This window comes from Taeniopygia guttata, chromosome 3 (assembly GCF_048771995.1).
Source record: "Taeniopygia guttata chromosome 3, bTaeGut7.mat, whole genome shotgun sequence".
Classification (NCBI taxonomy): Eukaryota; Metazoa; Chordata; class Aves; order Passeriformes; family Estrildidae; genus Taeniopygia; species Taeniopygia guttata.
The window spans coordinates 95355598-95379034 of record NC_133027.1 but is presented as its reverse complement, the minus strand read 5'-3'; the positions used below and the strand labels follow the sequence as shown (position 1 = coordinate 95379034).

The window sequence follows — 23437 nt, the reverse complement described above, 5'->3', positions numbered from 1 at the left end:
GGCATTGTGCAGCCTGTATGTGGCAAGCCAGAATTGCTCTAAGGAAGGGGGAAAATCGACCTGACAATAACACAGAGCACCCTTTTCAGGAGCTCTCGTACTTTATTAACAAAGTTTGGCATGTATTCCCCCCACTCCTGAATTATTTGCACCATAAAATAAGCTGGAAGAGAAATAGTGGTTGTTTTCCTACATGCTTCATTAATTTCTCGTTTTGGCAGGCAATATAAATAAAAATATCAAGTGCATATCTAATTGAATCACCAGTGATTTCCAACTCCCTGTAGTACCAGGGAACATGATGTAGCTGCACTGTTTAGTGAGCGTGGATGAGTTAGGCAAACAATGGTTCACTCTGCCCAGAGGCTTTGGTTTAATCTGGAGCATTTATCCATTTAATATGAGACAGGGCAGTTATTGCTGCAGTGGGGAATTCACAGCACAGATCTCTTTGTTCTTCCAGCCTTGTCTTCCAACAGTGACTGGAAGCATGTCTCACCAAATTCAGGAAGGAGTCAGTGAACTGCACCCACACTCAGATTTTTGTGGAAGGAACTCTGGCATTTCTCAAGCTTAAACTTCTCCATACATACTGACTTCAGGATGTTACTGAACTAGTTCCTGCCTCCTTCAGGTGTCTGATCTAGATCATGGGCCTCTTAAAAAAAAGATTAAAAAAAAGAAGGCCTTGTCCTAAGTATCATCTCAAAGGACTTGGGATGAGATAATTCCTACAGTAAGGAAAATTATATCTGACTTCTCAACTGTCAAGGAAATCAAGTGTCTCTGGAAAAGAATGGTTCGTAGAGAAAATTGCTCAGAGTGGATGCTACTGACCTCTAATTGTAATGTTTGATGACCTCATTTCATAAGAGGTGTCTCCTTTGCACATTGCCGGATGTCTTTTGATGCCTAGCACAGATAAAATAAACTGGTGGCTTCTGTCTCTTGGTAGATGTAATCTGCTGTGGCTCCCTGACTCAAGGGAGTGCAGGAGCAGGAGAAGGCATAGAATAGAAAGAAAATTGCAAGTAGAGGTTGAACTATTTTCTCTCCTGCAGAGAATATGATAACACAGTACACCCAAAGCAAAGGTAATGCATGGTTCCAGGAGAGCATGATGAAAGCTTGTGCACTTTCTAGATCCTGTAGCCATGTTACTCCTGAGCTAGACAGAGAGGCTATCATCCTTCAGGACTGTCAGTTCAGCAGTAAATTCACACACAATTAAAAACCTATCACGTGTATTTTGTTGTTCTTGAGAAGTACCAGAGCAGGGTGCAGGATTTTAGCCCTCCAGAGGTCAAAGCTGCCTTCCACATTATAGCACCAAAAAGACCTGGGGAATTGAAATTCTCTATTAGGTGGACTATTACACATTTGACAAGATTAAATAGGTCAAAAAACTATCAAGTAAGTATTGAATTGAGAAGATTTCATGAGGTGTTCATCCCTTCAGTGTTGTGCCAGATGCTATGACCTGTTGGTTGAAAGGAAGGCAATTTGTTATCTGAAGTGTTTTTGTTGGTTTTTTTCTTTTTCTCTAGGATCTGCCTCTCTCTCAAAAATGGCTCTGGAGGGTTCTTTCAGCTGCTGGAATGGAACAATGATCAAGCTGGGGCAGGCATGTGACTTCATCCAGGACTGTGCTGAGGGAGAAGATGAGGGAGATATGTGCAGTGAGTAAATCCTAACCCCCAGGTTGTACCATCCTTTTACAGAAGCATTGATTGGTTTGAACTTTAATGTCTGAGACTTCAGCACTAACAGACTCATTCGATGCTATCAAAAGACCTGCATCCCCCATAGCAGATGCCATTTCCTGGATGTCTGCCTGGAGTGCACCATTTGATATTTCTGGTCTCACCTACATCAGTTCTGCAGCAGCTTCTTAACATGCTCTTGGTGCTTCATCCCTTCCAGTGTCCTGATCAAAAATGCAAAGGAAGTATAGCCTGAATAGCTAGATGCCTCACAGAATTACCAAATGTGCAGTTGGTTAGAGCCTTTAATCAAAATGTAGTGCAGCATGTGGCAGGAGGGGAGAGGAAGGAGAAAATTTCTAAGATGAAAAATGAGTAGAGCCCGTAGCTCGTCTTTGACCAGCTCCTGTATCTTTGTAATTCCTCTGGTTTTCTACCCTCTCTTCAATAGTCAATAACATACAGCAGAAGATAGATAGCAGCCTGAGTTTTCTAAGAACTTGCTGTGCCTGAGTACTTTCAAAAATGTGCTGTGGAACTCATATACTTTAGGACCTTCCTTAGACTATCTTGAAGGTGCCTTATCACTTTTTCTATACCTCTGTACATTCTACCTGCAGCATCCTCCCATCTGCCAGCCTACAAATAGTTAGGTAGGTTGTCAGCTGTATGGCTGTCTACAGGGCAAATATATCAAGAAAAATAAATATTGAGAGTTTATTATTCAAAGTATATGTGCCACAGCTGATCTGGCCTGTGGGCTATTGCAATAGAACTGTGTTGATTTGGTATGTAAAAAACATGTTTGCAGTTTCTAGCAAGAACTTAACATGAGTGATATGCAACTTCTAGCAGATTTCACTTCTACTAATAAAGAAATATTATTTACAGTTACACACTTTATTGGTGTGGAGAACATTTGTTTGACCTGGGATCATCTAGGAAACTAGTTAAAAGCTTGAAATTGCAAGCTTCTCCATCATTTTAGACATTGTTACAATTTGAAATTATATTCTTTAATGACACACTCAGCGGACATTAAATTCACAGGAACAGTGTCAGCACTGTCGACTTGCAGATTCTTAGAACCAATAATGCTTCATATTAGTAATATTGAAACGTTATTTCCATCTAGGACATTTAAAATAGAATTCTAAAGCATCATAATGGCATTTCTGTTGTGTTCTACTCTATAATTTTAAAAAGGTTGAGTGCATTTTCATTTCATTGGAAGTAGAGAAACATCATTTACCCTCAACTGTATGCCCAGACAAACTTTGGTTCCCGTGTGCCGTAAGTGGCTCTGCCTTGTGGGAGTGATCCCAGGGGGAAGAGAGAGGTCACAAGGTGGAGTTGTACTGATCATAGATCAGTACAAACTAAATACCACCATCGGATGGGGCAGGCCTGGAGGAATGTGCTTGCCTGATATTTTCAGACTCTGGGTGCACTTGTGGTAGGTCTGTTGTTCATATCTACATATCAGGAGGGTGGCTCTGCTTTTGCCCCTTGCTGCCACCCTGTACCCCATGATGAGACCAGTGGAAAAACACCCTCTTTGGCATATGCTATCCACAGGGCTTTGGTTTGGTTGTCTTTTCTCCCTCCATTCATCTGTAGCAGTTTCCACAAGGCAATATGGCACTTGCAGTTGTGTTGGCAAAGAAATGTACTGAGAATGTCGGTGAGAAAATATAAAAAGCAGAAAATATTTAGCCAGCTCTTTAGCAAAGTATCACTCCCAGCTTGAGGGGACCACATGGCTTGCATTCACCCATAGGTACTGGAAATGGGAATTCTTACTTCCAGCCAAAAGGTCCAAAAAGCACTATCTTCCACTCAAGGAACAAAAAAGCATGGTTTGCCTGAGCAAGAGCCCAGGCTGTGTATATGCCTGCTTATCCACCTACAAAGCTGCTCAGTTCTACGGCTGATCCTTCTGCTTCTGCTTCTTTACAGTGCTGAATATTGTTGGCATATGATTTCTGACACAAAACAGAAAAGTGATCTAATGTTTGAGGTGTCAGATATATCTGAGTGGCAGCCTAACACAAAACATATGTCATCTTTCAGCATTTTAGTTGTCATTTTACTCCTGAGCAACACGGATATTTTCATCAGCTTTTTGCAAGTGTGGTAAAAAGTGATTCAGATTTATCAAGCAGAGAAAAAGGTTTCCCAAATGGTTCTGCTTAGACAAAAGAGCTGTCAGAAAAAGATGAGCTATGCTCAAAACTGAGGCAAGAGGTTTTAATAATGCCATTATCAAAGGCTTCTATCTTTGAGCTTCAAGGAGGTGTTGGAGTTTTTTGCTTTTCACAGTCTTTTAGCTTTACAGGTACTGATTGGTTTTATTATGATTTAAATTTTTTTTCTAATAATTTGAATTTTGTTCCTGTCTTAGCTGAAGAGATCTCTCTACAGCCTGCTGTTTGCTAACATCTCTTTACTTATTAACAGCCAATGAAACATCCTGGTGCTTGTTCTGCTCTGCAACCAATTAGTCCATGTAGAAATTGTACAACCAGAGAAGGATGACCCCTAGAGAAAAGCGTGTTTGAGTCATAATCAGATATCCTTGCAGGAGTAAAAGACAGCTTCAAAGAGGCAGATGAGGGATGAGAGGCTGAGCTGCACATGTTTGTTGACTCAGGATCAGACATACAGATTCACCAGCTTGATAGAAGTGCCACACTAGAAATTACTTTGCAGAGCATACACTGCAGACACACATTAATACTTCAGATAGCACTGGTGGTGTGTCTCTGCTAGTAAATTCATGCCTTTCCAGATACAGAAACTACACATGGCAGCCACCATGGCAGGTTTTGACTCAAGGTTTCTGCTGAATTCATAAATTGAAAGATAGATCCCTCTATAAAAGTACTTTTTTTAATGGTGTAATAGCTGGAGCTGGGTGCCTCTGAAGAGCAACCTTGAACAAGGCCCTGGTTGATTATACTCAGGCAATCTGAATTCCCCAGTCTTTGTGTGACTGTTTGGACCAGTTGTCCCCCATGTGAGGCTCTGGGAGCTCTTCCCATTCTTCATTGTGTCCCTTGCTTACCTCTAGGTAGGATGTGTCTTTTTTCCAAGGTTGCCGCTTCTGTTAATGAATTCCTTATCTTCTGTCTTGAGCCAGCTCTAGGGTTTTCTCATATTTGACTGAGTGGAAAGTTCAGCATATCTGGTGAAAGCTCACAGCTTGTGCCTTAAGCTTCAACAAATTTATCTATTAATTCTAAGCAACAAATTCTATATAAGTAGTTTACCAAATCACTCAATATATGGATAGAACTTACGGCAAGAAACCCCAACGTACTTTGTCTTACTGTAATAATCACATGTAATATATTTTGTGTGGTACAAGACAGACATGGAAACTCAAATCATTTATTAACACAAATGGGCAGGGCTCTGTTTTACAGAAAGGGTGAATTTTTAGCACTTTTGCACTTCTCTTTTTAGTTAACAGTATCTGGGATTTTGGTTAAATAATCTTTCATTGCAGGGCAGCAAGTAAGGGCAAAAGTTAAAACTTTACTGAAAAGGGATGCATATGATTCTGGCTAGTCCAAAACTATTTTACTTTCCGTGACAAATTCAGGAAAAGATTCATCCTTGGAAAATATTGGCTAATCAGTCCAAGCATGTTAGGCAAGTAATGGATATATTCTAAAAAGAGTAACATTTTAAATAATGGAGGTGTTAGTAGTATATTTATTATCTAGAAACTCAGAATTTCTAGGATTCACTCAGGATACAATTAACCCAGGACTGGTTCTTATGTGAACTTGAACCCATATTTTCTGTTTCCATAAGGAGTTTCCAAGTTTGTGGTTTGGAGTTCTGGTCTAGTTGAGAAGAAAATGGTTACCCGAGTCTTTCCTGAGGTTGCACTTCCACATTTTATGAATTTTAGCTGCAACAGGAAGTAATGTCCTCTTTATCTTTCAAATAAATCTCATAATCACTTGGTTATATGGTAATTTTCACTCTGCTTCATTGAATCTTTAAGGATGTTAAACACTTTAGCAGGTGAGATAAGGAAGTGTCTGGTTCCTGAAAGGAGCGACTCGGGCTGTGCTGGAGGACTGCATGCACACATCAGTCAAAAGGCAGCTAGGACAGGAACCTGTAAAGTTTGATTTTCTGATAATGTGGTTGAGTGACCAAAAAAGCATTGACAATCAATTCTAAAGGGGGCACTTTGCTTTCCAGGCAAAATTTTGTGAGGAAATAGTGGGATGTTTTTTATCCAGATACAGCCCAGCAGAGTCTTCCTGCAAGCAAAATGTTGAAGCAGCAACCTGTTGCCAGGCCCTGCTATGCTCTTAAGGTTTCTGTCTTGCATGCACTAATCCTTCTGCTTCTTTCTTTATCAAAATCTATACTTACAGAAATGAATTCTAACCTTTGGCAGTTTTGAGCTCAGCAAAGCCATCTGCCATTAAAGGATAACTCTGCTGACTGTTGAAAAGTATTTTCACTTTTTATGCTTCATTTCTGGTAGAATTTGGCTGGCCAACTTTCCTAGCATAGACGCAATCATTGAAACAAACTCATGTTTAAGATTCCTGTAATTCTTTAAATTGAGTAGCTGATCTGTTTGGCTTCTGAGATTTCCTCCTAAACTTGGTAAAGGTCCATACATACAGAGTAGTCTTTAATGCTTTTGTTCTTTATAATACCAGTTTGTAATTTCACCTAGAAGCTTAAATTGTAGTATCTCGTGGATTTACACCTAATTTGGAAGAAAGAGATGACTCCATCTGCTGAATAAATTATATCAGTTATTAATTCTCTTGCTATTAATGGATTAAAAATCTGAGTTAAAAATAACTTATTTAGATTTTTCTTGAAAGGTATTTAATTCTGAAGGCTGGAAAATATTTGGTTAAGGACAAGTTTAGCATCCAACAGCTTTTCCCTGCTTGCCCACCTACATAAAAGGAGAGACTCTTACATTCTCAGAGTGCTTCATTTTCACTGGACTACGCCGTTCTCCCTCTCTGCTCTGGGTGCCTCTGAAGAGCAACCTTGAAAATGTCCTTGGTTGATTATACTCAAACAATCTGAATTCCCCAGCCTTCATGTGACTGTTTAAACCAGTTGTGCCCCATATGAGGCAGGGAGAGGGGGTGCCACAAACCAAATAAAACCGACCTTATTAACATAAGTTAACAACATAAGTACGACACAAGTTGTATCTTAATCTTACAAAAGCCTAAATCTTCTGAGGTTTTTGTCTCTGGGATTAATATCCAAAATTGCAGGTTTCAGTAGAAGTAACCCCTGCCCTCTAATTTCCATGATTTTCCAATAAAGTCAGAGCAGCTTCCCCTCATCAGTGAAGTGTCTGCGCTAACATGAGTTTCAGCCACAAACACATGAAATTGAGAAGTACAGGTTGGAGAGAAGTGGTACTCAAAGAGGTCTCTGTGGAGTACCAAGACGTGGAATCACAGGTGCTGTACATATTCAAGGTAAGAAAGAGCAGCAAAGAAAATGCATCCAGGGCATGAGACATCTGAAAACTCATAAAACATTAATTTGGGAAAAGGGAATGAAATATTCTGTGAAAGTAATAGGTTTTTATTTATGCCCTTACTTGTTCATCAACAGTGAGCTTTTCCTGGCCTTCAGGCAGGGATTACTGCTTAGATGACTCCTCCTGCTTCTCTGACTTGTTTACATCATCCTAGATAGCAAATGGCCATGACATGAATTCAGCTGGACACCGAGCCAAGCTGTTTCTGTGGGAATTCAGGGCACATTATAATTTGTCATTTTCTTTGTATCCCAGCCTCAGGCTGCGCAATGAAATATAATCAAGTTCTGCAGAGGGGTGAAACACAGGGAAGTAACTCTCTGCTTAACAGCTTCACATTTAAAGTCTAGGCTGAATGAATTTAGAGATTTTTAAAAGGAAAAACTTGAAAAAGCCTGAACTTCAGTACAGGTTTTGATTTTTTTCATAACAGGTTTAGATGCTTGCACAAAATACCACTAGAATGTGGCTCTTGCCTCAGTGTCAGGTTCCAAGTCCAAAACTAGCCCTACTAAAAAGCTACAGCTAGAGGATTTGTTTCACTTTCCTCTGACAAGTGAGTTGTGATTCAGAAAATCAAATGTTTGTGGTCTAGATGCTGCAGTTATGGTGTTCCACAGTTGTTTTCTCTGGGTACACCAAGGAACACATGCATGTGCCAATGACAGTCAAAGGCCTTTTGAGGTGTGTGAGTCAAAGCTGGGGGCCTGTGAGCAGGTATTTTATTGATCTGAAATCTCAGCCAGGGGATCGGCAGGTACTTAAACATTTTGAATGATTTGGAGCTTGAACACTGGTGCCTCATTGTCTGACAGTCTCTTTATAAATATATAATTTCAGGGGGAGAAGAAATTAATAATCACAACAGATTATATGTTCAAGAGCCTCTTCTTCTCATAGAGGAGCTAATGAAATTAGTGGTATCACTTGACCAAAGATAGAAGTTTCTGGTCTATCCTACTGTTTGTAAATGAAGAAGTTTTTATTCTGATTTTATCAAACAGTTAAAAGTAAAGAAAAAAAAAATCCTGGATATGTGTTTGCACATAAAATTTCATTTTTATCTTTCAAATTTTAACAGATTTCATGTATAATTCTCCTTTCTTGGAGCAAAAAGAGCAATACTTTACACCCTCTGTAAGCAGAGCTTGCAGTTGTAGGTAGAGAAGTAAAAGGAAGGCATGAGATAACCTGCTTTGAATGGGACTACTGCTTTAAAACTGGCAAATTTCAAGGCAAAAAGCTAATAGAGCTCTATTGTTTGGAGCAGGAAACTGAAATCCTAAGCTAGTGACAGAATGAGTGGTCTTCAAAGCCTGGAAGTCTGGATTAAAATAAACTATCCTCTTTCATCTCATGGAAGAGACTCACGGGTGAAAAAAGTGAGGCACAAAAGGAATCAGTGCTTTACCTGAGGCCACATCAGTGCTCATAGAGAGAAGAGATCATGTTGCTGAGCTGGGCTGAGTAGAAATCTGAACTGTAAGGGAGGGAATCTTGTAGAGAAATTATCCGTCTCCAAGATTTCCCCCTGTGGGGCTGCAGAAGCAGTGCTTAGGAAAATCATCTCCAAGATGTGACCTTGAACGAGCTGTCACCTGCAAAGCTGAGAGCCCAGGCATTTAGGAGACCCCATGGTGTGTAGTGCGAGGTGTCCTCTCACTGGGGTTTGTCAGGGTGTGTGGGGAGTCACTCAGCCACACTCTGGGGGTTGTTTCCCTCTGCTCTTCCCTCCCCATGGTCAGGCACGTGCGCGATTCCACGCGACAGGACTGAGGAGCTGGGAATGCCCTGGCCAAACCAGGTTGAAGCAGTCTCTGCAGCTTCTGTGTGAGCCCAGGAGCCTCCTCCCCAGCTCACTGGTTTCTTCTGTCTGTGTGCCTTTCCTTCTTGCAGGAAAGCTTCCCTCTGGCTTTTACTGCTCGTTCGAAGAAGGGGACTGTGGCTGGATGCCAGGCTCCTCCGCGTCCCATCCTTCTCCGTGGCGGATCGGAAGTGCGGAACACAAGCGTTTCCCTTCCATAGAAGGTGTGTGAGAGCAAACAGTAAGTGTGGAGCACAGAGAGCAGAAATGATACACACACGGCGAGGAGAGGGAATGAAACACAAGGCAAGCTTTCCTGTGTACTTACATTTTCAGCCTCCAGTGAAACTGATCCCAGCTTTCTACTCTCCAATGCCATCTTTTCACTCTGAGTGCTTTGAGCAAAACTGTCCTGCTCCCTTTTTGTCCTGAGGGTACAAAGGGGTACCTCAGTCTCCACCACTGACATGAGATACATATCTTGACCCCTTCTAAAAAACTTCATACCAAATGTTCATCTGCCTGATCCTCTACCATACTGATCTGGTTTTTTCTTCCTGATTTTCCTATTTATTTTTTCTATTTTTCTGTACTGGTGTTTTTTCCCCCTGCTCACATCCTATTTTTTCTTCTCTTTTCTTCATGATCCCTTGGGCTGCACTTTTATGTACAATTACTATGTACTTGGTTCTCCTACCTAAATGCCAGTTTCTAATCCTTCCCATACAACCAGTTGAAGGCTTAAGCTGCTGAGACAAAACCCAATACTGCCCTTGTTCCTCCTGTTAACAGAAATTATTCAAGTAGCAGAGAGCTGTAGCTGTATTTGGTTTTGGTCAAGATAAATTTTTTTCTTTCAAGTTACTTTTCGTTCATAAAGGATACACTTTATTATTTGTCTTGCAAGGAGGATGAATTTGAAGTCATGGAGCAACAGAAGGTAGCAGTGGGGGGAAGGTGGACAGACTCATGTGGTTACCAAGTATGTTTGTTAGCTAAGTGAAGCTGCATCCATAAGAAATGGAAAAAGGCTTCTGCTTCCTGGAATTCCACTGTGGCAGGAGCCAGCTAACATAGGCTTGGGGCAGGTTTCACAAATCCTGAAACCCCAAGGTGAGTGCTGCAGTTTGACCTTCTTCCTTCTCTTTCATCCAGGTTGTGCACTCCTCCTTAACACCAGCAAGGCACCAGCAGTAGCAAAGACTGTCATGACCAGCGCAGCATTTCCAGCTCCTTTGAGGAACTCCCCCTGTGAGGCAAGTCATAATGTTTTCTTTTCTTGTGCAATTTACTGAGCTTTTTTTGTGTGTTTGACTCAGGTTTTCAAATATAGGCACTAGGTCAGTAGCAAGGCAACCATTGTCTCTGGTTTTATTTTCTATAAAACATACTTATTTATGCCCACTGTATAAGGGAAAGATATGGTTATCTGCTTGAATGCCACAAAATGTGCTTTGAAAAAACTATCAGATCCTGTCCTCATTACATCACATTATATATTACAATCTTCATAATTAGGTGTGTATGCTGTGAGGGTAGGGCAGCCAGCATTACATAAACAAGAGAGGAAGAATCTTACTGCATGAACAAGCATTATATTTGCAATATCCAAGACAGAGTATGCTTCAGGACTGCCCCTGAGCCATTCAGAAAAAGCAGTACATGCTTTCTCTAGCACAACTGGGATTTGGGCTGGCAGCTCTTTATGCTGCTGCACTTCAAACCTACCAATCCTCATTCATAGGAGTGCTGAAGTTAGCAGCAGCAGAGAGAAATTCATCCAGAATGGAGCCAGGTTCATATTCAAGCAGAAAAACTATAGACAGTCACAAGACATCAGCTAAAGCTGACATCAAGGCTTGCCAGACAACCTTACTTATGGTTGTAATTTCTGAGTCAATTGTATTTAACCCTAAAAGTGCAGCTTCAGAAAGATGACTTGTCTGCATCTTCTTATTCTGTAGCTTCACAGATTGTAGAATCACTGATAAGATTTATTTCTGACTTATGGCTTTGAACCATGCCTAGTGAGTTAAAGCATTTCACATCTTCACAGTCACTTAGAAATCTCCCATAAGCTTCTGGATCCTGGAGCAGAGGGATTTAGGAAAACTGATACTAATGCAGTGCAGCTGTTTGTTGGTTGAGCACTGAATAGACAAAAGAATCTGTTCCAGCAATCTCAAAATGCAGAAAGGACAAGAAGGGATGTGTTAGAAAGTTCTCTGGAATGAAACTATACAGAAGAAGGTGTTCTTTGCCTTAAGGTTTGGTTTAGGTTCACTTCTGTTGGATATCTCAGTTCATACAGCAAAGCGCCTCTGGTTTTGCTCTCTTGATATATTCATGTTCTCTGTCTTTGAAATATATTCTACCTTGTTTTTCCTCCCATCTGTGACAAAGGCAGGTTCTGAATATTTTAAGGCCTTGTTCTGCCATGGACCAGCAAGAACAAGTGTTTTTCATAATCCACCCGACAGGAATCACAGTGAATGATTTCCCCAATATCTGTGTATTTTTTTTCTTGTGTATACAACACTGCAAATAATTAAACTTGCCGTCGGGGGAGAAGCTGCCATGTATTTCATCTGCTCACATGCCATCCCACCTTCGTCACTCCCCTTGGCACCTAAAAGGCATCCGGACGCATCCAGCGTTGCAGCTGTCGCTAATAAAGAGTGAAGGAGTTTTGGCAAGGGTTTTGTCTCTTGCTTTTCATATAGTGTAAAAGCTTCCCTTCTCAGTGGATCCCTGGTGGCTTCAAATTCTATTTTACTGGAACAATCTGTCTGTGCAGAGAATAATTTAATTCCGCTTCTCAACACAACAGAAGACGAGAAAAGAGATATGCCTCCCTATGCACTTATTCCTCCAATAGGTGCCAACAAACTTCCTAATAGTGAAATTATAGTCAGAAAAGAGGTTGTGAAAATACTGTAATGCTGTCCTGTATTTATTCACCCTCAACCACTTTGTGATTGAACTGGCTTAAGTTCAGGCACTAAAAGATGAGTTTCCTTTTACCTGTCACTGCTGACAGCTTTACCTGGCATGTCACAGCTGGGACAGATTTGCTGGCAGCTGAAATCCCACAGAAAATACTCAAAATTCATGTTGCAAAGGGATATCAGCAAGTGTGTGTGTGAATTAGACCCATTTATTCTTCCAACATCAGATAAGGCCATAAATATGCCCTTCCTTTTGTATTTGATCCAGCTCTCATGATCCTTTAGATATCTTCTTGCTCTCCTGAGAGCAACAAGGAGGTCAGCAAACATCCCCAATTTGATAATTTTGACTCTCCTCTCTTCTCCCCTGATGCATGGAAGCTCTGGAGCACCTGCTTTTCAGTGCAGTTATTACTTTTTCCCCTTATCCCCTAATTTTCTTTTATCCAGTCATGTTAGACCAATCACACCCACCACAGCAAAAGCTGATACCCTGCTTTTTAGCCTGAGGTGTTCATAGGAATTAATTACTTCAGCCTCAGCATGAGGAAACTTACCTGCCACAGTGCTGTTTACCAGGCTGGAGGATTCTGGGGTTTGGCCAGGGTTTTCATGAAAGCAGGACTCAAAGCTGATAAGGAAGCAGTCCACAGTGGGTACCAGCCGCAAAAAAGTTTCTCATGCTTCAAGCTTGTTTTTCCTCCCTGAGCCTGGCTGTTTAATCTTACATTGTGGCAGACTGGAAAAGGAGGTGAGTGACCAGCCTGGTCAAAAGACCTTCCCTGCTGAGGTTCTGGGCAGTTGTATGCAGTGGTGTTGGTGTTAGCACTTGGAGACACCACAGCATGGATGAGCTTGGCATATGAGGTGTCACTGAGTGCAGGACTGGTGTGACACCCCATCTTTATGCTCCCTGCAGCCTGAGCTCAGTCCCCAGGAGCACAGGGCTGTCTGTCCTTCCCATGCCCTGCGGGAGGCTCCTTGTTAGCTCAGGAAGGGAAACGTCAGCCTCACCCACTCTGCACTGCCCCACGTGCATCAAAAGATGGGAAAAGGATAAAAATGCACACAGGAGATACTGTGATAAACACAACCTGTACTTTCCCACACTTGGGATTGGCCCTAATGTGCCTTGCACTTTGTGTATAGCTTTGTATTGCACTTCACTCCTGTTTGTTTTGAGCAGCCTTATATTTTCATTTTCTTTGTTCTTTAGTGCTTTTGACAGGTCAGAGCAGTCAGTTTGTGATGCTGCCCTTTATTCTTGGTTCAGTTAGTTTTTCTCTTTCCTTTTGTTGTTTTATTAAATCTTGGCTGGAGTATCCTGGCTTCAAAGAATCTCTCTTGCTTGCAGTCCAGACAGCTTTTGTTATCTTTTTCATGTTGCACTTTCAGTAGAGCCCTTTGCTTGTTGACCCCTTTAAGTCTGTGTTTAAAATCCACTCTGTATGGAAGAGGGAGACTGTAACACTTCTCCTAAATCTTGGGTGAATGCAGGAAGTGGTTCACATAGTCCATGAAGTGATGCTCTATTACCCTGAAGTAGCCAGAGAGGGGAGATGCAACAAAAAGCTCAGGAAATACTTCTGGAACCAGTCACAGTAATCAAGAGTGAAAACCTTTTAACCCACATGTAAAAGTTCACTGGAAGCAAAGCACGTGTAATTGAGCATAGGAATGCATGTGAAGTGCAAAGAATTAAGCCAAACAATAGCCTGATTGAAAGGCAGAGTTTTTAGAGCTGGAGCGGTAAAGCACAGCATCATTTGCATCTTTTGCCACACTGAGATTCCCCTCCTCTGAGTGGGAATCAGCTGGCATGTACAAGGCTGACAGGGCAAAGAGGAGCATGGGATGGATAGGCATTTCCTCATTTTAAAGAAGAAATCCACGTGCATGTCATTAGAAGCTGTACTGGTGTTGGGGAACCTAGGAAACCACATTGCAATTAAATCCAAGGGAAGCGCTGCCATCTCAGACACCACCCATGGCAAAACTAATTTCTCTGCCACAGTTGATACCTCCTAGGTGTGCACAGTATCCAAGCTATAATGGCCACCAACTCCTCAGTACTTCACAAAGAAGTCAGAGAGCTGGCAGAAGTATTGCAGGTGCCCAGGGATTACTCACCTTTGTGTGGAAGCTGGAGACTCAGTTCTGGCCCTCCATGTCTGGGACAGCAAGGCAATCCCATCTTCCTCAGTCCAGCATTTTTGCTGTACAGGTGCAGTCATGTGTGCTGATTTGCTTTTCCTTCCATTTTTTAGAGATGTTTCTTGATGTCTTCATCCTCAGGCCTTGAAAGATGTTGTGGTACCTGTAGATCATAGGAAACATGCCTGTTTCTTCCCAGAGTGTGTGGCTTTCTCTCATAAAGACATGCAAGAGGCTGGTACAGTTGTACCTGCCTAGGCTGTAGTCTTGCATCTGTCCTGCAAGATTTCATTTTGTGGTGGGTTGTTACTACTCCTTCTGCTTGAAAGTCACTCCAGAAACATGAGCAGTCTGGAGAACGATTTTGAGAAAGGCTGTGCTTTGCTCAGCTCGAGGGAATCTGTGACAGGATCTCAGTGGCACGCCTGATAAGTAAAAGCTGAGCTGCAGCTTTGGGGTGGGCTGTCAGAGAGAAGGAGAGGAACAGCAGAGCTGCTGTTCCTGCGTGGCAGTGAATTTGAAATTAGCCTTAAATGGTATTGCATGCACCTCCATAGAGGAAGGTGACTGCAAGAGGGACTGCTTTGTGATTAGGAACCAGATTGTTTCATTTTCCTGGTAGGCCCTGGGTCAAATATTTTAAAGGGTATAGTTGTGCTGGAGAACAATACAAACAGATTCCTGTGGTAGTAAATGTGCTTTGTGCTTTTGGCTGTGTTTAAAATAATGAAAATATTTTTCTGATGCTATTTGGACATTTCAAATACCTGTTTCTTGAAAGCCACCATTATGTTATGTAAGGTAGTACTAAACTGGGCCAGATTTCCTTAACACCTGAAATTATTTTTTGAATGTAAATGTACTCTCTCTCAAAAATAAATATAACATGTTGATGTAGAACAGTATAGTTGAAGTTTGACTTCTCACTCAGGTTTACAGATATAAAGATGTTTTCATCCTCTCTGTTTATTAATTCAGTTCTCTTTTCTATGCAGAAGTGCTGCAATTTTTTCAAGGCATGTAAGTCAATAATATAAATCATTCTTTGAGTGCATTCTGAGCCCCATGCTTACACCTGCAGAGTGTGTCTCTTTTTCTTCTCTGCTCCTTGAGCTTTAAATAACTTAGAAGCGTACATGGTAATAACATTGACACTGAAAATTTATGAGCATGAAAAATGCAACATAGATATGCCTCTAGCTCAGCTTTTCATGTGCTTTATTTGGCAGAATATTCTTATCATACTTTTTATTTTAAAATGTTGGTTTTTAAATCTGTACAGCTTATTTACTGTTTTCTGTCTTCTCTTGCTCCCTTTCCCACCTGGCTTTTGTATAATTGGAGCAGAGGGTCTATAGCATCTGAAATCTCTTGAATGATGGTCATTCCACAGTCCTCTGACAGTAAAATTTTAAACACTTTCTCTTTTGTTGTTGCTTTTACTTTTCTCTTTGTCTGATTCTGAAATAAAGCAAGAAATAATGTGAGAATAAATAGTGGGAGAATCTGTAGATATAATACTTGAGATTCTCTTGCCTGGCTGGGTATTTTAAAGCTACGTAATCAGATCAGTTAATTATAATTCTATCATTTACAAAAGGTTTTTGCTTTCACACTTGAGTCCTCATCTAAAGCAGAAGTGTAGACTTCTGCAGACTACAAGAGAGTTTTATCATGCATTGTTGTAGATCTGGCCAAAGACCAGGAACAAGACCTTTTGATCCTCTTTATTATTCATAAGAGTCCAAGCGTGAATTGCTGAACAGTGGTAATAGATGTCTTTGCTTGTACTGTTGTGTGCAACCATTTCTCATTTCTAGAAGAAAAAAAAATATCATCAGTATGATAAACTTCACATGTCAAAGGTAGCTCATATTCATGTACAAAGCTTGCTGAGACTTGGCAAAGGTGTCTGCAGCTATTGCCTAATTCTGTGTAAATCATATTCCAATTGCCTCTTTGGTTTCTCCTCAACAAGGAGGTGTTTTCCAAGCTTCTTTAATGCCTGAGTTACATTTACTGGGTCAGTGCATTCACAGCTGAAAACAATTTCTACTGTTTCCCTTCCAGTGAAGAAGACCCAAGGAAGCGGTAATGTTTTTTAGGAGAATATAAATGTCTACATTTCATGAATCCACTGTTCTTTGTTAGGCAAATTTTGAGCAATTCCTTTGAACGAGCATCATGGAGGGGGGGAGGAAGGACTTGGGGGCATCATCTGGCCAGCAACATGAGGTGTTGCTGGCCAGAGAGACACCAGTGAGGTCCAGCTACTGCAGTTCCTTGGGAGCAAAATGCCTGTAGACTCTTCTCTGTCTTCTTAAAAATACTTGACTCCAACCGCTGTTTGAAGTATGTTTTTCTTTTTCACTTGTATTAAAGATGGCCAAGTATGTATTCCTGCCAGGTAGGACCATAATGCTAATAGTCAGCATCACTGTCATGCAGAAAGAGAGGAAAAAGAAACAGCAGCTCTCCAGAGTGTCACTGCAGAATGTTTTATTTATGCTGCTGCGAGTGTCTCTCATTGGTCCTTGGTCAGGCATCTCAGAGATAGTTTATGCTGGAATTTTTCTGGCCATTAAAGTAGATTCATAGGTGTCAGCAAGTTCAAACTTCACCCAGAAAGTTCTTGGTATTTTGTTTCTCTTTTTTTTTGCATAAGGAAGTAAAATGGAAGTCTCAGTTCTTAAGTGGTCTTGAAATTACGCACCTTGTGCTGGAAAATCTACCTTCTTTGTTTTTCTTCACCTGCCAAGCCCTGTTGATATTGATAAGGATTAGTTTTTTGGGTTTTTTTCATTCTGGCATGAATTGACTCTCCTGTTTGTCAGTTCAGAAATTCCACCAACTCAGAGGCTAAGGGGACTCTCAGAAGGCATCCTTCCAGATGGTGTTTGCAGTATAGTACATGTAGCCATCTGACCTGAGTTTTGCCTCAATATGCTGTGTATTTACCACGGGTTCTCCCTCCTGTTCATTTTCCCCAGATCAGTTTAGACTGTTTCATTTACTGAGTCAGTGGGTTTGCATATGAACAGCTGATCATCAGCTCTGGTGGGTTCTAAAGCTAGAAAACAAGGTGCCATTGAGCCACTGCCTACCTTCTATGCTTAATTAATTTCGCAGTGATGATTCTAGCTTCTGAATATTTTGCTGCTAGTTTAACACAGAGAGAGATGTTTGATGCATAATGTTGGGGTATTCCACCGACAGCCCAGATTTAGATTTTTCCAAATGTGCCACTGCTCTGCTTGCAGGGCACGCTGTGGATGTAATGCCATCTGCCATCATTGATGCTGTATTCTGCAGAATGAATGCCAGCCCCATTCAGAAGTCTTTACTATGGTATCCAGCTCATCATCTGCTGTGGTTCACTTCAGCAGGTGTGAAAAGACCTGGACTGCCCTGCTGTGAAGCTTAGAAACCATGGAAATCACAGCCAAAAATGCCCATTTGGACACAGTGCCAGTCGATTCACTCAGAGCCAGTTCATTAGAGTTTGCATATTGCACTTTGCCAATGAGCTGATCTCCCACATCTACTGCCAGCTACTTCTTTCCTTCAAACAGCTGACATGTGTGCAAAGGCATTCATTCCAATTCATCAATAGCTTCAGCTTTTGCTCTAGTGTTACGCTAACAGCTATCAAAGGCTCGCTCTTCCCTCACTCCTGACCATGTAGATGTTGCCTCTTACCTTCTGGCAGGTCTCCAGAACAGACAGAGGTCTGAAAGCTTCTGCCTGGTGGGAGCTTTACCTCTCAAATTTTAAACTGCCAAAATGGCACAGTGAAGTTGCTCCAACTCACCTGTAGTAAAAATGTTACGTAGTGTGTTGCACAGGGAGTTGGCACTTGGGTCCTGAAAGTGGACATGTGGACTCTCAATAAGTATTGCTTTCTCTGGCATAAGTGTAGAGTTTTAAATATCCACTGGCATTCCAAACTTATTAAAACAAATAGTTAAGTCCTGATCAGTTTCCTCAAGGCAAATTACTTTACTGGGTCTGAAACATATAAATTTTCACTTTAAATTCACACTAAAAAATGCCTCACTTTGTCAGCATTTGAAAAGATAGAATACCCAGCAAGCTATTTCTTCTTGATTGTCAGCTGTCAGGAGTAGCCATGCAGACACCAAGTTTGAAGGCATTAGCCTCCTGTACCATGAATATTTGTCAGCAGCCTCTGTCACCAGTGTTGCTTTTGGTTGCTGGGTATCAGCTCAGCCCTCCTCCATGGCCGTCATGCTGTGAATCTGAAATAGTTCCTGGCATCCTACCCGACTCTGCTTTTTCTCTCTGGTGTCTTGGAGGTGAAAATCCTCACACTTGATGCTGTGGTTTCCACTGCCTGACACTGTGGAAATAGCCGTGGAACTCCATGAATCCTTTCCCAGAACTGTGGTGGGAGTGAGCTGGAAGTTAGACTTGACCACTCTCCAGACTTGACCAGCTGGTCCCCAGAAGTGCTGTGGGTACCTGTGATGGTTTGCTGGAACACTCAAAATCTTACACATCAGTTTGGGATGTATGGCCAAAATAATGTAACAAAATGCTTTCACAGACACAAACTGGCATATCTGTTTGTACATTTATCAGTCCTTGGGTCATACGGTACAGTGGATTCCAGGCAAGTCCAGTGATTTTTGGATTGGAGAGAGAGAAGAGCCCCATCTAAATTATTCAGTCTCTGTCACAGTTTTGCAGTATAAACTCACTTCTTTCTTTGTAGCTTTGGAGACAGGCAGACAAACTGTAGTGTTTACCCAGATTCAGAACTGATAATTAATACAATGGATATCCAGAATTTTGTTCCACCCACTCCAAAATTCTGATCATAAACTAGGACTAATAACAACACTTCTGTCATTTTGATGCCTATATCTGATTTGGCTTCCAGAATAAACTTACACCATGACATAGGAACAGCAAGCAAAATTTAGCAGTTTTGTTTTATGCTGAGAAATGGATATGGATGTTATGTGCTATCAAAGCAAGGAAGTAATGTTATCAGGTGTTCCTTTGTAAAATACAAACTGAATTCCGAGCCTCCTGGCTTTGGTGGTGGCTTTGAAGTGCAAAAAAAAAATAGAGTGCTTTATTTAATATGTATGGATACAAGACACTGTGCTGAACACTTTCTTGTGTCCAAAACATCCATTGTTAATGTAGCTTTAATAAACTCATTCCTTCAGCATTCTCACCTTTACTGGTTATTGAGATGAAACCCAGCTCCTGAATACAAGATATATGGGTATTTTACTTGTGCTCTTTATCAACAAAGGGCTAGCTCCTCTTCTTTTTTGCAAGAAAATAAGAAGACTATGTTCATATACTGTAGATTGTGAAGCTAGCCTGATGTGAAAAATTGTTTTTCTTTTTCCACAATGAGAGAGAGAAAGTCATAAAATGAGAAAACTACATGAAATAATTTTACGTATGGGGATAAATGCATAGAAATGGATTAAATTACATTATCATAACAAAAATGTTAGAAAAATGGTTCCCTGAAGTATTTTAATTAATAAAAAACCCACCAAATTATTACTAAACTTTAATTGAAAAATCTACAGAAACTTGGATGGAAAGTAAAAACTGATTTTTGAAAAGAGTATCTGGGGGATGAGGATGTGATTACTAGTGATGCCTGCTTATTGCAGGCTTCTCCTTGTGTTTTTTGCTGCTACTGATGCTGGAATATAAAAATTTATTACTGAATATGTTGTTAATCTTAACTTGGATCTCTTAGATGGCATCTTAGGGGAGTGTAGTCCTTGTACTGCTCACAACAGAGGTATTATCTTATCCCTGTAAAATTAGCCACATATGTGAAAATTAAAAAGGACTGTTTAGACTCAACTTTATAAAGAGAAAACAAAAAGGGCCAGTAGTTTCAATTTTTAATAGCATATACTGAGTATCACAGGCTTCCACATCTGTGGAATTTCCTAAAGGGATTATATAAGGATGGGAAAATCAACTTTTTTGGTGACTGGAAAGCAAGGAAAGAACAATTAAGAACTTTGTTAACTTCTGAATAAAGTTTGTGATGTTTAATCTCATATGTTCCATTTATTCTAGCTACGAATGTCATGGCTCATCCAGGGTGTCTTGCTGGGAAATGTATCCCTGGTGCTGGTCGAGAACAAGACAGGAAAGGAGCAGAGCTGGACGTTCTGGCACTCCGAGAACAGCGCGGGTTTGGGAATATGGCAGTGGATGATCTTACCTCTCCCAGAGATACTGGATAGGTATGAGTCTTCTCATTATCCTGCATGATGATCAGTCCTGTCAGCACTAAGTACCCAGTGATGAAAATGGCCAGCATTGCTCCTGGAAGCTGTTCTCTCAAGCAGAAATGCTTTGTCCTCTGTGAGGACAATCTTCTGTTGGAAGCAGACAATGACTGCAGAATAACTGACTATTTTGGCCAAAACACACACTTTTGCAACTCCCAAGTCAAAGTCTTGGTTCAAAAACTGATTCCATGGGTAGTCTATAGCAAGGTGCTTGAACTTCTGTGTCTCCATTTCATTGACTGGGAACCACTGTCTTGCATGCTGTGTTCTGTTGCACGTGTGGTGCTCTCTTGTGGTTTGCTAGAGTTGGATGTGAGCTCCATAGCTGATATTTTTGCTGGGTAGCAAAGCCCCTGGTGGTCAATGTGTCTTGCTCTGAGGATGAAGAGGTGGGAAAAGGGCCTGCTGCAGAATCAGACAAGAATCCATCTGATGGATCATCCATTGTGTTAGCTGTAGCAGAAGCTCACCCTGATAAAGGGCTGTGCCAGTCATGGCTCTATTCTGGCTTTAAGCATAGAAGGTTTCTCCAGTAGCAGATGTTTATTTAGAGTATTGTTTTAGCTGTTTCTTGCCAGTTGTCTTTAAGAGAATACTCTCTTCCAGTGTTTACTTTTAATGTGTGATGTTTCTAGAGAAGGCACAGACATACTTCACCTCCTGCTGCCCTGCCCCTTAGGCTGCAAGATGCATCTACCATCTGTGTCATGAGCACTGGTGTCCCTTGTCTTTTTGGAAACCTGTGCCCTAGAAATAATGGATTTCATTAAGGGGTAGTTTGCCTTCTCAGAACTTTGAACAAACATTATATGAAAACGTCTTTTATCTTTCTGGTACTTGGGGATGCACATAGGCTGCAAATACAGCAAGGACACTGCCAATGCTTTGGTCCTGAATGTATAATTAATATGTGTGCATCGAAGATTTAAAAAATGCCAGCATTAACCTTATTTTGCAGCCACTGGTAAAGCACCATTTGTAAAAATACCTGGTTGCTTCATTCCCTTCAGCTCTGTTTCCTTTGAAGAATGGTTTATTTTGCTATTATTATTTATGTGATTTATTTCCTAGTGTTGCCAGGGGAATGTTTTGTACCTGAATTATTCTGTACCCTTGTACTATTGCTTTCCTTTAAATTCTCTCTGCTTGCACAGTCAGGCAGAGAACACTTTGATCTTAGGAGTCAGGCTAGTGGTGCTTCATGAGAAATCATGGATTCAGCTGATAACACAGTGCTGACTGTTATGTACAAGGTGCTGACACGTTTACTTCCCCATTGCTTACAGAGAAAGACAGATGGGTTCCCTGAAGGAAGGGAGTTTGTTGGAGGTTAAGACATAAGCAAGGAAAGCTTTGAAGTTTTGGTGTCTCTTGAAAAGTTCTTGGCCTTATTTATTCACAGAAACTGCTCTATGTTAATGAATTTTTCTTCTAAGATTGATTTAATTGAAACCAATCCTTCCTGTGAAGAAAGAAGAGACTTGGAAATACTGCAAGTATCTTTCTTACCGTCTCAAAATCTGTTTCTTAGGAAATCTGGACTGCTTTACAGATTAGGAAGGAATTCTATGGAAGTATGCACCAAAATGGTACTGGTGAGACTCCAGTATATAAATGAAGATAAATTATAGTTTTATTGAACTGTAAGATGTAGTTAATTGAACACAGTGCTGGTGCTGCTGAAAGTTTGCTGTGTCTGTCTTTTTCTAAGTAGTTCCTATGTCAGAAGCTGTGAGAGTCTATGTTACAACCACGATGTTGCAGATATTCATACAGGAGGAGCTGAAAGTTTAAATCACCTCAGAAGTAAAGCTCTCGAGTAAAGCACACCAGAGTGCCAGTTTCACACAAAATTTAAGCACATTCTATTGTGACTGGGAAACTGAATGGAAAGTGTTATTAATAACAAGATAACACACTCTAAAACTGCTCAAAAGCATGCTTGTTTTAAAGCTGCTTAGCCATAATTTCCATGTTTGGCTTACAGCACTTCAAAGAGTCATTAGGAAGACTTCCAAGAAATTAGATCAGCTCTATCTTTAGAAACAGACATTTCTTAAATGTTTGATATCCCTCAGGCTGTTGGGAGAAATTATACTTTGGCAGAAAATCATAGCTAGAACATTTCAGGTGAATTGGCAATAAGAGAAAAGAGGGAGGAGTAAGACAAAGAAGTAAAATTGTGACTGAGGGATGGTAGATTTCCAGCTCTGTGTTAGCCTGGGCAACCTCGGACACATGCAATCATAATTTCACCCTGTGTGAGGTCTTACCTCTTCTGCATGGACTTGAAAGAAGCTGAGGTGCTGGCACTTTACATCTTCCTGAAGCTACCTACCTGCTTTTGCTCTGGCAGATGTTAGCAGAACAATCCTGAGAGCTCATGCGTCGTGTTGATCAACAGAGTTGATGAAGAGAGTTGTAACCCAATTCCAAATGCACGGTGCATGGGGGAGGAAGGGCCAAGGGCCTGGTCAAGGATGTGCCATCAAAGCAGCTACAACTAAAGAAGACAGCCATCCAACTCCTTACATTGTTGGACTAACAGGTTTTGTCTACCAGAGGTGAAAGGCAGCACCTCCAGCGGGGCTGCATTTTAAGTTGCCAGTGAGATATACTCAACATGAATGAACAATCCTTGCTGTGATTTGTTATCCCCTGTAGAGCCACTTACCTCTCTCTAAAGAGATTATCTGCAAATCAAATAATCTGCATAAATTAGTGAAAGCTAGAGAAATGGTTATTTGTACTTACTGGAATTTACACATTAGTGCAATACTACAACATTTGGATTGAGGGTAGAGTAGAGAAGCATCTTATTGTAAGATTGTTTTACTTGATGGAAAATTACTATTTGTTTTCCAGTGAAAAGTGATGAACCTGTCAAGGATTGTTCTTTTTTAACTTCACAGAAATGCAAGTAGGAAACAGTCTTGAAAACTATGTTGTAGCTGGTAGTTTGGGCTTGCTTTTTG

General features: G+C 40.9%; 1 protein-coding gene and 1 long non-coding RNA gene across 2 annotated transcripts in view; one reads left to right on the top strand and one right to left on the bottom strand.

Moving 5' to 3' along the window:
- ALK (ALK receptor tyrosine kinase) overlaps positions 1–23437 on the top strand; it is a 305662-nt gene that overhangs the window by 225379 nt on the left and 56846 nt on the right. The window contains exons 6-9 of the mRNA XM_030268872.4: positions 1548–1679; positions 9151–9282; positions 10214–10314; positions 20245–20414. Of these exons, the coding sequence (XP_030124732.4) occupies positions 1548–1679; positions 9151–9282; positions 10214–10314; positions 20245–20414 (535 nt within the window). The remainder of the gene's footprint in view (positions 1–1547; positions 1680–9150; positions 9283–10213; positions 10315–20244; positions 20415–23437) is intronic.
- LOC140683786 (uncharacterized) lies at positions 10414–19610 on the bottom strand. Its single transcript, XR_012055268.1, has 2 exons — positions 14137–19610; positions 10414–13543 (listed from the first exon to the last, which is right to left on the bottom strand). It is a non-coding gene; the product is annotated as an uncharacterized lncRNA (long non-coding RNA).